The 12,513-nt window shown below is 42.8% G+C and overlaps 1 protein-coding gene across 2 annotated transcripts; it reads left to right on the top strand.

Annotated features, from left to right (window-relative positions):
* Positions 1-1,469: 1,469 nt before the first annotated feature.
* Positions 1,470-12,252, top strand: NPY2R (neuropeptide Y receptor Y2). 2 transcript variants are annotated; one of them, XM_069854879.1, is made up of 2 exons: positions 1,470-1,489; positions 10,576-12,252. In XM_069854879.1, exon 2 carries the CDS (start codon positions 10,612-10,614, stop codon positions 11,767-11,769), a length of 1,158 nt encoding a protein of 385 aa, XP_069710980.1. In that variant the 5' UTR covers positions 1,470-1,489; positions 10,576-10,611; the 3' UTR covers positions 11,770-12,252. The 2 variants fall into 2 exon arrangements, with proteins under 2 accessions (XP_069710980.1, XP_069710981.1); XM_069854880.1 differs by lacking the exon at positions 1,470-1,489 and adding an exon at positions 7,609-7,627.
* The last annotated feature ends 261 nt before the right edge of the window (positions 12,253-12,513 follow it).

Here is a 12,513-nt window from a genome sequence, read left to right as displayed (position 1 = left end):
GATATTTTATTCTGGAACACGGTAAATGATATTTCAGAGAAAGGGAGTCTGTATCAGGAACTTTTATGGCAGGGAAGCACCACATCCCGGTCTTTATGCACAAGGAGAATATCACAGATGGATTCTGTAAGGACAAATTTGATACAATCCACAAAGTATTGAGGCCCAAACCCTGTATAATTTGTGTACCTGAAATCAATGGACACTAGCTATTTAAATGTCTTTGAGGACCTGGGGAATGACTACTCATATACTGGATTCCAGTCCAAATACTGATGGTGAGAAAATTCAGTCACACATCACCATGATACCAGGAGTTACAGGTGGAATTCCTTTCACTGAAGTTCAGGCACCCACTGAACTAGCCGCTGAGGATCCCACTATAGTCAGAGAAGATCTCAAGGATGGTTGATGGTGTGTAGGGTACAATTCATCTGATGAAATATAAATAGCTGGTTTAGGGGGTAATGACTCAAGTTTTAATCTCCACCAGTACAGAGTAAGCAGCTCTCTCCTCAGTACAAAGTAAATCTAGGACAACTAGCTCAGATGCAAACACCTCCACTATAGACAGCCACACGCAGCCTCTTAAGATGCTTTTCCATTTCTATGGGGGATCATATTTCTCTTACCATTCCCCAGGACACTGAGATGATCATTCAGCAACTTACAGGGCAGGGAGGTGACACTGAAGTGCAGGTGAACGTTCCCAGATCCAGCCTGTGAAAGCAGCACTGCAGGAAGAGCTTCTTTCCGAAGGAAGGCTGTGGCAGTTGGACACGCTGGGTGAAGAGATTAGATCTTCAGGGAATGACTGCAGAATTTCACTGGAGCACGAAGGAGGCTTTCAGCTGATCTAGAAATGTAGGAGCTGACACATTCCTTTGTGCCAAAGCTGGGCTGTATGGATAAGCTGTGTGCACAGATGGTGCTCTGGCTGCTGATCTCGTAGCTGTGTGCAATCACAGGAGAGTTAGTCTTCCAAACACGCCAACCCCCTACCCACTTTTTTTCCAAGCCTCTTCCCAACCCCTCTCCTCCATCCTAAAATATCCCTAGCAATTAAAATGCCATCAATCTCTGCAAAATGTGGGCATGAATAACGGGCAATTAACAAAGGAAAGAAAAGAGTTCATTTAGAAAACTGCCAGTTCTATTTTGAGTGGGAGGCAAGACTATAAAAGTATCAGAGCACGTTTTTAACCTTGTGACAAACTTAACTTGTTCACGAAAAGTGCCATCAGTCAAAAAATGTGACAGTAAAGTTTCACTCTACTAGTAGATGTGCACCTGTAATGGAAAATATCTTGTTGGTGTTATCAGCAAGGAAGAAGACAGAGCTGTTGAAACTTTTCAGCATTTCTGGATGTTAATGTACGAGTCATATGATTACAGTTTGAGAAGAGGACTGTACAGGTTTGCTGCATTTAGCCTAGAACAGATGTCCTTCAGAAGTTCCACAACTGTCACAGAGTGCACGAAAGAAACAGTAAGTACTTCATTTTTTAAATGACTTGAAGTGATAATAGGCATGGAAAGAGTTCCTTTTGCACTTCTCCAGCAATCAAAGTAATTTCTCAAGGACAAAAAATGCTTACAACTGAAATCCATTCATTTAATGCTATGTATTATTATGAAATAGCATTATTGCATAAAATGTCACACAGAGGTACAGAATGACTCTGGATGAAGCCAGTTTAGCACACCTTGCATATTCTGTGTAAATGTGAAAAAATGAACTGAAATAATGTACTGAAAACTTAGGGGGACTAATTCACTTTCAACAATATTTGGGAAAGATACTTACTTGGCTTTTAGCGATTTTGTCACTGTCCTATGAACTGCAAGTCAAAACCCCCATTTCTTTATGTCAGATGACAGTTTCATAGATTACTGGACACTGTTTTAATTGCATCTTATATTTCTGCTCACAATGAATGTGATGTGTTTTTCATGGCATTACATATCAGACAGCCTTATCAGAAGGGCTGCCTTCATTCATGGAAATCATTATTCAACAAAATAATTTAAATTGTGGCAGGTTACTCTATTCATATTGATTTCTCCAAGCATCTTTTCAGGACCTAAATGCTAGCTAAACCAACAATCATTCACATCTTAATGTAGGCTGACTGAACAAAGGTCAAAAGATGATACATTTCCTCAAGCTTAAGAGCAAGCTCTTTCTCGTGAAAAGAGTTATCAAATTGTAACCAAAAAAAAAATTATATGGATATTTTTGAAAAATAAGATCAGTGAAATATGTTTCTGAGTAATGCACACGCAGATGTATGTACTCTCTACAAGAAGAAGAGAATGTATGCAAACTTTATGATCAGTTTTCTGTATTCTAAGATATGTAACTTGGACAGGGAGGAACACATACAAGGCAAAACTTTTCCTCTTTCCAGCTTAGTTCTGTTCATCCCAAAGACAATTCATTCAACACTTCCACAGGTTTCATCACCAAGATGAAAACTGATCTTGAATCATCTGAGTTTTACGAACACACATAACTTTTCAAAATTGTTACAGGAATAATTTTTAGGCAAAGCAAAGTGTGAGTGGCATTGTCGCTTGTAACAGCTGAAGATTTCCAGAACTAGAAATAACCGACGTAGAAACACACAGCAAACAGATATAGTTGACTCACTTTTGGAAACCATTTAGAGATATATTGATTTTCCAGCTACCAGAAACTGAGGACTGAACAGTGTATGCTATTCAAACTCTAAGCTATATGTGAGAATCTATTTTCTATGATGAATGCTCCAAAAATGAACAGGGTACGCTTGCTTTAGGAACATCTAAAAACTCTTTAGAAATGCCAATGACTGGTTGTGTACAAAACTTTCAATACCTTAGTGAAGTGTTACCTTCCACATTATACTTTGGAGTTTACAGAAATCTCTGTGTTAAAGAAAAAAGGGGATTTTATGACTTTGAACAAAAAGCTAAAATGTAACCAACAAAAAACGCAGTAAAATTGAATATTCCTTACATTTTTAAACCAAATTAAATGTTTGGTTAGCCTCTTTGAATTCCAGTTGACAGAAAGTAGATCTTAATAAAGGTCAAGTGGCTTTGGTCGAGGTCTAATAATGAAAAGGCCAGAAAAAACCCTAAGAAGAAATGACAATTGCTATATTCTGTGCAGATAAAAGAGAGAATATTGGTAAAGAGAATTAATGAGATGGCAAAATATGTAATGAGATTATAAAGAAATATGGAGAATGTACTCATTGCATAAGCACTGCCAGTCTGGGACACTGAATGAAGCCGTAGACCTTAAGGAAAAATAATGTCACTAGTTGCTTAAAGACTGTATCATAGTTCTGTAAACACAAACAGCTGTGTTGGTGTTAAATGGGCGACTTTAAACGTGTAATTTCTTGGATGAGCTACTTGACTTCACAGTTTTATCTTTCTTTGAATGATACAAGTGTACAGCAATAAATTACATGCCTTGAGAAGACAATGTTTAAAACACAGTTCTCAGCTCTGCAGCCTTGTCTTAAGTGGAAATGGTGCCGAACCCAGTCACAGCCTGTGAGCAAACAGAGAATTGAACTGAGCCCTTGATGACATTAATTTTTCAACTAGACACACTAAACAGATTGTTTAACCAGCATAGGCTCTGAAGTACCACTGCTAGCAACTTGAAGTTGGTACTTATTTCTATCTATCAATTTCTCAGGTTAACCTCTGGTGCATATTTATCCCCTCAGCCATCTGAGGCAGACTGATTACACTTGTTTATGCATACAGCTGTTTCTTGTTACTGCATTTGAAAAAGAGAGATAGGTAGGACTGAACTTCTGAGACTGAATTCCCTTTAACCAAAAGGGAATGAGAACAAATGACAATTTATAAATGTACTCCGAAGTGTTCACAGGTATGTATAAGCAGAAACGTCTAGCTATTTCAACATTTCTGTGGTTTTGTGGTTTTGCCTTTTAAGCAAGAAAAATCTTTGTGCTATATACTTTTAGACTATATGATCTCTGTGTTGGCACCATATAAAACACTCAAGACAGATATTCTCTTTTAAGGTTACGCCTTCAGGTATTACTATTTTTCTTTCCATTTTATTTTTACAGCACTGTCCATGTTATGTAGAACGCTGCATTCCCTAAAACCTGACTCACTCCAGGAAAATGTGCATGATTAAAGACTGGCAGAGCTTGGCTCAAGTGAGTGGCATGCAGCACAGCACTGCTTTTAAAGGTCAGTGCTCAAGGGGCAGTGATTTCTTTTAAATTCTCTCCTTATAGTAAATGAAATAAGAACATTGTCTGGGGACAGGGGATGGTAGAGCTGCTGTCTCTTCTGCCTTGCTGATATTCATCAAGCCTTATTTGCCACTCAGACAAATCTGATGTTGAACAATTTATGGACAAAGACTGGCAACTCTTTCCTTGTTCTGTGATTGAAACAAAACTCATTACTGCTTCACGTCTGGGTACTACATGCAGGCCTTTCTTTTGATCCTAAGAACTAGTAAACTTCTGAGCACTGGGCAGAAATGCTTTTCCCTCTGAAAAACCCTACATTGGATGGAATTTGACAAGACAATTTTCTAACAGTAAAAAGAGTTAAACAGATACCATTGGAAATAGGTATATAATTTTTTTTACACTGTCATACCTCCATAAGAACAACGTATGTTCAACAGATAATTTTTTTCAAGCTGTTAAGCTAGACTATCTGTATTTCATCTTAGTACATATACTTACTCACTGCAAAAGCTCATTTATAGGCTTGCCTTAAATAGGAAGCTGGGATTTAAAGTTCATGTAGCTCATTTATTTAGAGCAAGCCAACTTACACAGCCTGATTTACAGTCTATATGAAGACACAGCATGAGTGTACCCAACATGTTGAGAAATGACTACTCCCGTCTATTCCCCAGGTGTGAGATCACATCTAGAGTAATGGGTCCATTTTGGGACTCCCAATGCTAGAAGAGATTGCCAGACTGGAGTGATTTCAACTAAGGGTCACCAAGATGGTCAGGGCTGGACCAGATAACTTTCCAAACAAGGCTGAGTGAACTCAGTTTGTTCAGCCTTTAAAAAGCCCAGGCTAAAGGGAAATATAGCTCATGTTCACAGCTACTAGGAGAAACACAGGGCTAGGATGAGTCATTTGGTACAAGCTGGAACATGGGAAACTCTGACTTTGTATAAGGAAATTTTGTCTTACTATGAGGGCTGTCAAACCCTAGGATGGGCTGCCCAGTGAGGGCAGAATCTGTCACTTCGGAAATACACAAAACTCTCCTGGAGAAACAGCATGGGGCAGCCTGCTGCATCTAGACTTGCTTTGAGTGTGAGGCTGGATGAGAAGACCTCTCAAAGTCCCATTCAACATATACGGTTATGTGGTTTGATGACTCCTGGCTTGTCATGGTTTATGGGATGGAAATGTAAATACACACAAAGTAAAGTATCCACAGTTGCTGTGTATGTGGTCACCCAGCAGCACTTGCTACTTGACTCTTTCTGCCCTTGATGTTAGTGTTTTCGTGGCTTTTCATTCAAGGTGCTGTTTATGGGGTCCTTGACTACCACTCCTTTGTGAGAAAATGAAACTGCTGTTGTTTATTGGAAATGCATTTCCATGAATCATTTAAGTTGTGCCTGTAACAGGAAATAACACCTTTTCTCCCTTTCATGCAAAGCCAAACCTTGCTGGCTTAACAGCTTCTAGGAACCTGCACTTCTTGACTTTCTCAAATTGGGTGTTTGCAAGTGAAAGTGAGGAATAGTCCTTTCCTTAGGTATGGGATCCTGAGCTGAACAGATTGAAAAGATTTGTATAATAACATTTCACTACACTCTCCAAGATTAGGAGCAGCAAAAATATATGTTAAACCAGAAAGAGTGTACAGAATAGAGCACAACAGCAACAGCCCTGAGATTAGTGAAAATCCACTGTTGGCTGTCTGCAAGAGAAGGAAAGGGAAGCACTGCAGGCTTTTGCAGCCATGTATTATACAAGTGTTCTAATTATTAAAACTTACAGCATGCATTCATGTCTGCTAGTAGACCAAAATATAAATCCTACAATTAAATTGACTTGGGAAATGAAATAAACAGGGGTAAGAGAATTGAAACTTTTGGCTCTTTATTTAGCCATCAAAGAAATCTATTTTGCAACAAGCTAGGAGCATTCCATTAACAGCCTCAGAAGCGCTGAAGGACTAAAAGCAAGGCGCTTCATGAGAGATAACCTGAATTAGTAAAGATCTAAGGGGGTTCTCAAGACATCTTTTGAATTTCAATAACAACTGTAAATCGCTGAATTCACTCCTTGATACTCCATTTACATTCTGTTCTCTGATAAGAGTGTGATATTGAGCTGTCCCCAGAGCAAAGAGCATTACCTTTGACAACACAAGAGCTCTTGTTCAGTCAGCCTCCTTTGGAAGAAAAGGAGGGCAGAAGAGGGAAGATAATGTTGATAATCCTCGGAATTACCAGAAATTACTATTCAAGTCTTATACAAATTAACAAATTTGCCTAGGTGACAGAAAGTGAAGGAGCATTCCTGTTCTGGATAGCAGCTTCTGCAAGGTTTTAGAAGAGAATTGTCCAAAAATCAGAGCTGTAGCCACAGAATCTCCTCGTTCCTGTTCTTGGGAGCAACAGCTAGGGCTGAAGCACTGTCTGCTGAATCAGGCTCTTCAACTATGCATTGAGCAGATGCTCCTTTGAACCTCAGAAGTTACACCTAAGACAGAGGAGGTTGTAGAGACGTGGGTGCTGGTCTCTTTTCCCATGTGACAGGTGATAGGACAAGGGGGAATGGCCTCAAGCTGCGCCAGGGGAAATTCAGACTGTACATCAGGAAAAAAATTTTCACAGAAAGGGTCTTTGGGCACTGGAACAGGCTGCCCAGGGAGGTGGTGGAGTCACCATCCCTGGAGGTATTTAAAGACAGGTAGACGAGGCGCTCAGGGACGTGGTTTAGTGGCAGATGGGAAAGAGGTCTTTTCCAACCTACTGATTCTATGATTCTATGATCAGACACACAGCAAAATACCAAGCAGAACCTATTGATGGTTTTAATGAAAACCCTACCAGAAGGGCAGCAGCGCTGGATGGAGCTAGTACCCAGTTAAGCTGGCTGGCAAGAGAGCTGTTTTTGAAAGGTTACTGAATACAGAACTAAATAAATACAGCAGCTCTGGTCTTTACCTTTGCAGCTTTGTAAATAAATAAGCACCTTGTTATTTCGGTCATGACAGAATATGTAAATGCAGCAATGTCTTGACACAATACGTGAAGGACTCGCCCTTACACCTGTCTTGGCAATATCCACATTTCTTACGCGGAGCAGCCAGTCCGCACAAGTTGGGGTGCTCGCAGCAAAGATTTCACTCCTCGTTCGAAGCGCAAGCATCCCGGTTCGGGGACTGGGAAAACTAGGGAGCGGGCTCGGGACCCGCCACGTCCCCCTCCCTCCCAGCCCGCAGCCCTCCTGCCGCCGCCGCCCCAGCGCCCAGCAGCCGCGGCGCCGCGCAGCCTCGCCCCGCAGCTCCCGCCCCGCCCCGCGGGCTCCCGCGCCGGCAAACTTGGGACGGGGCGCGCCGGGCGGTGCGGCTGCCGGAGGGAGGAGAGCGGTGAGTGCCGGGGGGCGCGGGCGGCGAGAGCCGAGCAGAGCCGAGTCGAGCCGAGCTGAGCCCAACCGAGCCGAGCCGAGCCGAGCCAGCCAAGGCGAGCCGTGCAGAGCCGAGCCGAGCGCTGCCGGAGCCCGGAGCAGCCGCTCCTCTGCGCGGAGAGGGGGGCTCCGCTCGCCGCCCTGCCCTGCGAGCTCGGCTCCCGCGGCAGGTGCCGGCGTTGGGGCAGAAGCCCCGCGGCGGGGGGTGAGCGTGGGGCGAGGGGCCCCGAGGAGCGCGGCGGGCGGGTGCGTGCCCGGAGCGCCGCTCCTTCGCCCGCAGCAGCGCCCGCGCTGCCGTCCCGGTGGATGCGGTGCTGGCTGGTGTAGTCGCGTATTTTGCTTAATTGCTCTCGGACCGATGTAAAACCTCGGTGGGCCTTCCTCTGCCGAAAGTTAGATGCGATTTGATGCCCGACCCTGCGGATCTGACTGCCGGGGAAGGAAAAATTTGGGTCCCCTCACCCCTTAGCGCCGTGCAGCGTGCAAATAAATGCTGGAGAGCTGAAAGGGTCCTGTAAAACACCACCTGAGGTATCAAACGCCATCGCAGATTTCCCCCCGTCCTCTGAAGGCTACAGATCCTTTGCACACTGAGCTGTCCCACCAACAATGTCAATCTTGTCCAATTTACTTCGTGCTTACTGATGCACCAGCGCATCTCTGCTTGAAACTCTGGTCTCTCAGCCTTGTCTTATTGACAGGACCAAAACGCCTTTCATCAGCCCAAACAAGGCAGGAAGAAATAAAATAAAAGTGGTAGAACAAGAGAAGGCTTTGCTTAAAAATGGGGGTTGGAAGTAGGAATCAATAGAAAGTCAGGGACTACAGAAACAGGTGAAAATATTTTTGGGAAGAAAGGGTTGCTACATTCTTTGGCTGAGCTGCATCATCCTGCCTAGTTTTATAGCAAAGAAGGGAAAAAAAAATCTGAAATTTGCTTTCCCTCTCACCTTTCTACTACAATGTCTAAATATGACATGCTCTTATTTTGCGCTGAAAAAATGATGAGATTTTGGAGCACCTGACAGTCCTGGGACCTCACCGAATCTCTATTCAAATAATATATGCGAGCATAATTCTCAGTTGTAGGTACGTGGGTTGAAGGAAAAAGCTCAGCAGAGTTCTGAACTTCTGCATAGCCTTGTGTGTGCAAATTGTGGTGGATCTCTTACGATTTTAGCCTGGTGGACTAAAGGTGTATTGATGAGGAATCCTTGCCTGCTACCCGTGCTCAGACTAGTAGTTGATAACCAATTGTAGTACTGAAATCTGCAGGGTTGACTTGTGTGAACAGCTGGTGCATCTCAGGTATCTTGCAGTGTTTCTTGTCTCAGGCTTATACTATTAATTGTACAGTAAATGTAGACTAAACAATATAGCATAATTCTGACCAGTTTATTTGGGGGGAAAGTACCTTTTGGTTCAGGCAGTTGATCTGTTGCTGTTGCAAATAAAGCTTGCACTGAGAAATTCTTTGGGACACTGTGTGGGATGCAGTCACAAAGGGCTCAGTCGCCTGCTGGTAGAGCGCAGTCCTTTCTCAGTTAGGGAGTCACACCTAAGGATGTCACCGATAGATTGTCAGTGGGGACGAAGGGAGGGATGAAAACCTACAGTGGAGTGGATATGACTAAAATAAAATAAAATTTAAAAACGCCACATGAAACTGAACCCATTAATAACTTGACTTTCTCTTTAGGCAGATCTGAATTTAAGATGATTAACTATGTGTAACATCTAATGTCAAGAAAGTGACTCCTTCTCTACTCTTGCTTACCTTAGATAATGTGTGAATGGGGAAGGAGAGTTTTTAACTTAGGTTTGGCTTTCCCCTCAGTGTGAAACAGTAATTCTTCCTTAGTGAGCCCACTGTTAACTGCAATCTGTTTGTATTTATGCAGGTCAAGCCAAACTATCCCCAGGTGTATGATGCTCCCTTAGCATGACACCCATGATCTGGGCAGTCTGCATGGGACATGAACTTTTTACGCAGGACTGAAGTCCAAGTCAGTAATTAACTACAAAACATCTGTATGTCCATCTGTGCCTACTGAAGTCTTAGGGCAGCATAGAATTTGGCTCAGCCTGTGTAAGGAAGGCAAAGAAATGTGATTTTGATCCCAGTGGTGAAATTCTTACTGACATCAGCAGAGGAATGATTTGCTCTTCTCTATGACTGCCATCAGAAATGAATCCCTGATTGGCAGCCTCCAAGGAGCTGTGTTTTCTCAAATAGTAAACAGAGAGGAAATATTATGTATAATTGAGTTTTAATTATTGTTCTTGTTAATTTCAGTATGAATAAGTTGCACAGTTGTTTCAGGTAAATGCTGTTACTTCAGTTCTGTTAGCACGGTATTTTTGCTTGCCTTGTGGCACAAGGAAGTTTCTTAAATGAAGACCTCAGGAATTAGTTCTCTAGTATCAAGGAGGGGCATAAACCTATATGAATTTAGCAACTACTGAAAGGAAACACTTTCCATTAAGGAAAAACTGGAAGATTATTATTCTAATAACAGTCTGGATAGTGCCATTCCATGTAGAATTCCCATAGGTATTCATGCAAGTTTTGTGCTAAATCAGCAGTAGTTTTAGGTGTTGCTTTGTAAAAAAGGATATGCTGCCCAGCAGGATCTTAATCCTTCTGATTTTACTTAGGCAAACTTTGTCTTTGAAATGCTTTTGAAATCTGTCCCAGTTTTCAGCAGGAGTCATGCCTGAATAATATTACAGGATCGGGCTTCAAATGTAAGGGCAACAGAATTTAATATATTAAGACAGATCTGCTCTTAATCCTGAGATGTAGAACGTGGGTTAGAGGAGGAAAGAGCAGTAGCTTTAGCCATTAGTTCTTGTCTCAGGCACCGCAGACTGATTTTTCCACATGTTCTTGTCCTGTTTTGTTTTCAGGGACAGCTCTGTTGCTTAGACCAGGCTGCTGCAAGGATGGGGCCCCTGGAAACAGGAGGTGAAGAAAACCAGACAGATGAAATGAAAATGGAGCTGTTCACCAAGCTGTACTTGCCGAGATACACCACACCACTCAATGAGTTGGCTCTGGATCCTAAGCCAGAACTGAAGGACAGCACAACGCTAGTTGAAGTGCAGATAATCCTCATCTTTGCTTACTGCTCCATCATCCTTCTGGGGGTGATCGGAAATTCCCTTGTGATCCATGTGATTATCAAGTTCAAAAGCATGCGTACAGTGACTAACTTCTTCATTGCCAACCTGGCCGTGGCTGATCTGCTGGTGAATACGTTGTGTCTGCCCTTCACTTTGGTTTACACGCTGTTGGGTGAATGGAAACTGGGTCCAGTCTTGTGCCACCTGGTGCCTTACGCCCAGGCTCTTGCTGTGCATGTGTCTACTGTTACTTTGACTGTGATTGCTTTGGATCGGCATCGCTGCATCGTCTACCACTTGGAAAGTAAAATCTCTAAGCGTATCAGCTTCCTGATTATAGGAGTTGCCTGGACAGTCAGTGCCTTGTTGGCGAGTCCTCTGGCCATCTTTCGTGAGTACTCACTGATTGAGATCATACCTGACTTCAAGATTGTGGTCTGCTCTGAGAAGTGGCCAGGGGAAGGGCAGCTAAACTATGGCACCATCTACAGCGTCTCCATGCTCCTGATCCAGTACGTGCTGCCTCTGGCAGTCATCTCCTATGCCTACACCCGTATATGGACCAAGCTCAAGAACCACGTTAGTCCTGGTGCAGGGAATGACCACTATCACCAGCGGCGGCAGAAAACCACCAAGATGCTGGTGAGCGTGGTTGTGGTGTTCGCTGTCAGCTGGCTGCCATTTCACACCTTCCAGCTAGTCAGTGACATTGACAGTCAGGTGTTGGACTTGAAAGAGTACAAACTGATCTACACCGTGTTTCATGTCATTGCCATGTGCTCAACGTTTGCTAACCCCCTTCTGTATGGCTGGATGAATAACAACTACAGGATGGCCTTCCTCACAGCCTTCCAGTGTGAACAGCGTCTGGACTCCATCCACCCTGAAGCATCAGCAGCTTTCAAAGCCAGGAAGAAACTAGAAGCAAAGAGAATTCAATTCCCCGGAGACTCTTTCACACAACCTACCAATGTCTAAGATGTCTGACTTTAAAAAAGAAAAGAACGTGTTGTGGACAAAGGGATAAATCCATTTTGGCACATGCATTTTTAATGCAGTTTTATTCATAAATGGTGAATGAAAAGTAGGAGTAAAGTCAAGGCAGGTGGTATGATTAGAGGAGAGTCGATGGCGTCAAGAGTATGTAACCATTCAATTGGAAGGAAATAAAAGGGAGATAGGCTGTTCATGGCTGTTTCTAACAGGGTAAGATGGGTAATTCCCATCCCATCTCTTTTTGACAAATATAAATGACAAAGAGTTTGCTGGTTTTGCTATAGGAAGGCAAACGGCTGATTTGTACCACAGGAATGTTGATGGTGGGAGCAGGTAATTTTTATATTGGATAGGGAGATCAGGGAAAGCAAAAGTGTGCCAGGAAAATGAAGCCTGTCTTGGGGAAAATGGGCTGTGCTGATTAAAGCTCAAACTTTTCAGACACCTTGTCTCTCACAGGTGTCTTTTGTGAAGATAAGGGAATTAAGAAGAGAAATACGTTACTATTTTTTGGCTTTTACTGAATTACTTAAAACCAGAGCATTTGAAATTAATTAGGTGAACAAAGGAAATAGAAAAGAGAAAAAAACCCACCCAAACAACAGATTCCGTGTGAAGAAAAGTCACATTTCTATATAAAATTAAATGTGGGTTTTGGTCAATCAAACGGGGCAAAAGAATCATTCCTTAAGAATTAGCTGTGGTTTTGATGGTGAGAAAATCACA

The sequence above is a fragment of the Phaenicophaeus curvirostris genome, chromosome 4, assembly GCF_032191515.1.
Source record: "Phaenicophaeus curvirostris isolate KB17595 chromosome 4, BPBGC_Pcur_1.0, whole genome shotgun sequence".
In the NCBI taxonomy this organism is placed as follows: Eukaryota; Metazoa; Chordata; class Aves; order Cuculiformes; family Cuculidae; genus Phaenicophaeus; species Phaenicophaeus curvirostris.
This window is presented reverse-complemented; position numbering and strand designations above follow the sequence as displayed.

What these genes read in the sequence shown, in the direction of transcription:
- NPY2R (XM_069854879.1), top strand. Translation starts at nt 10,612, where the DNA reads ATGGGGCCCCTGGAAACAGGAGGTGAAGAAAACCAGACAGATGAAATG.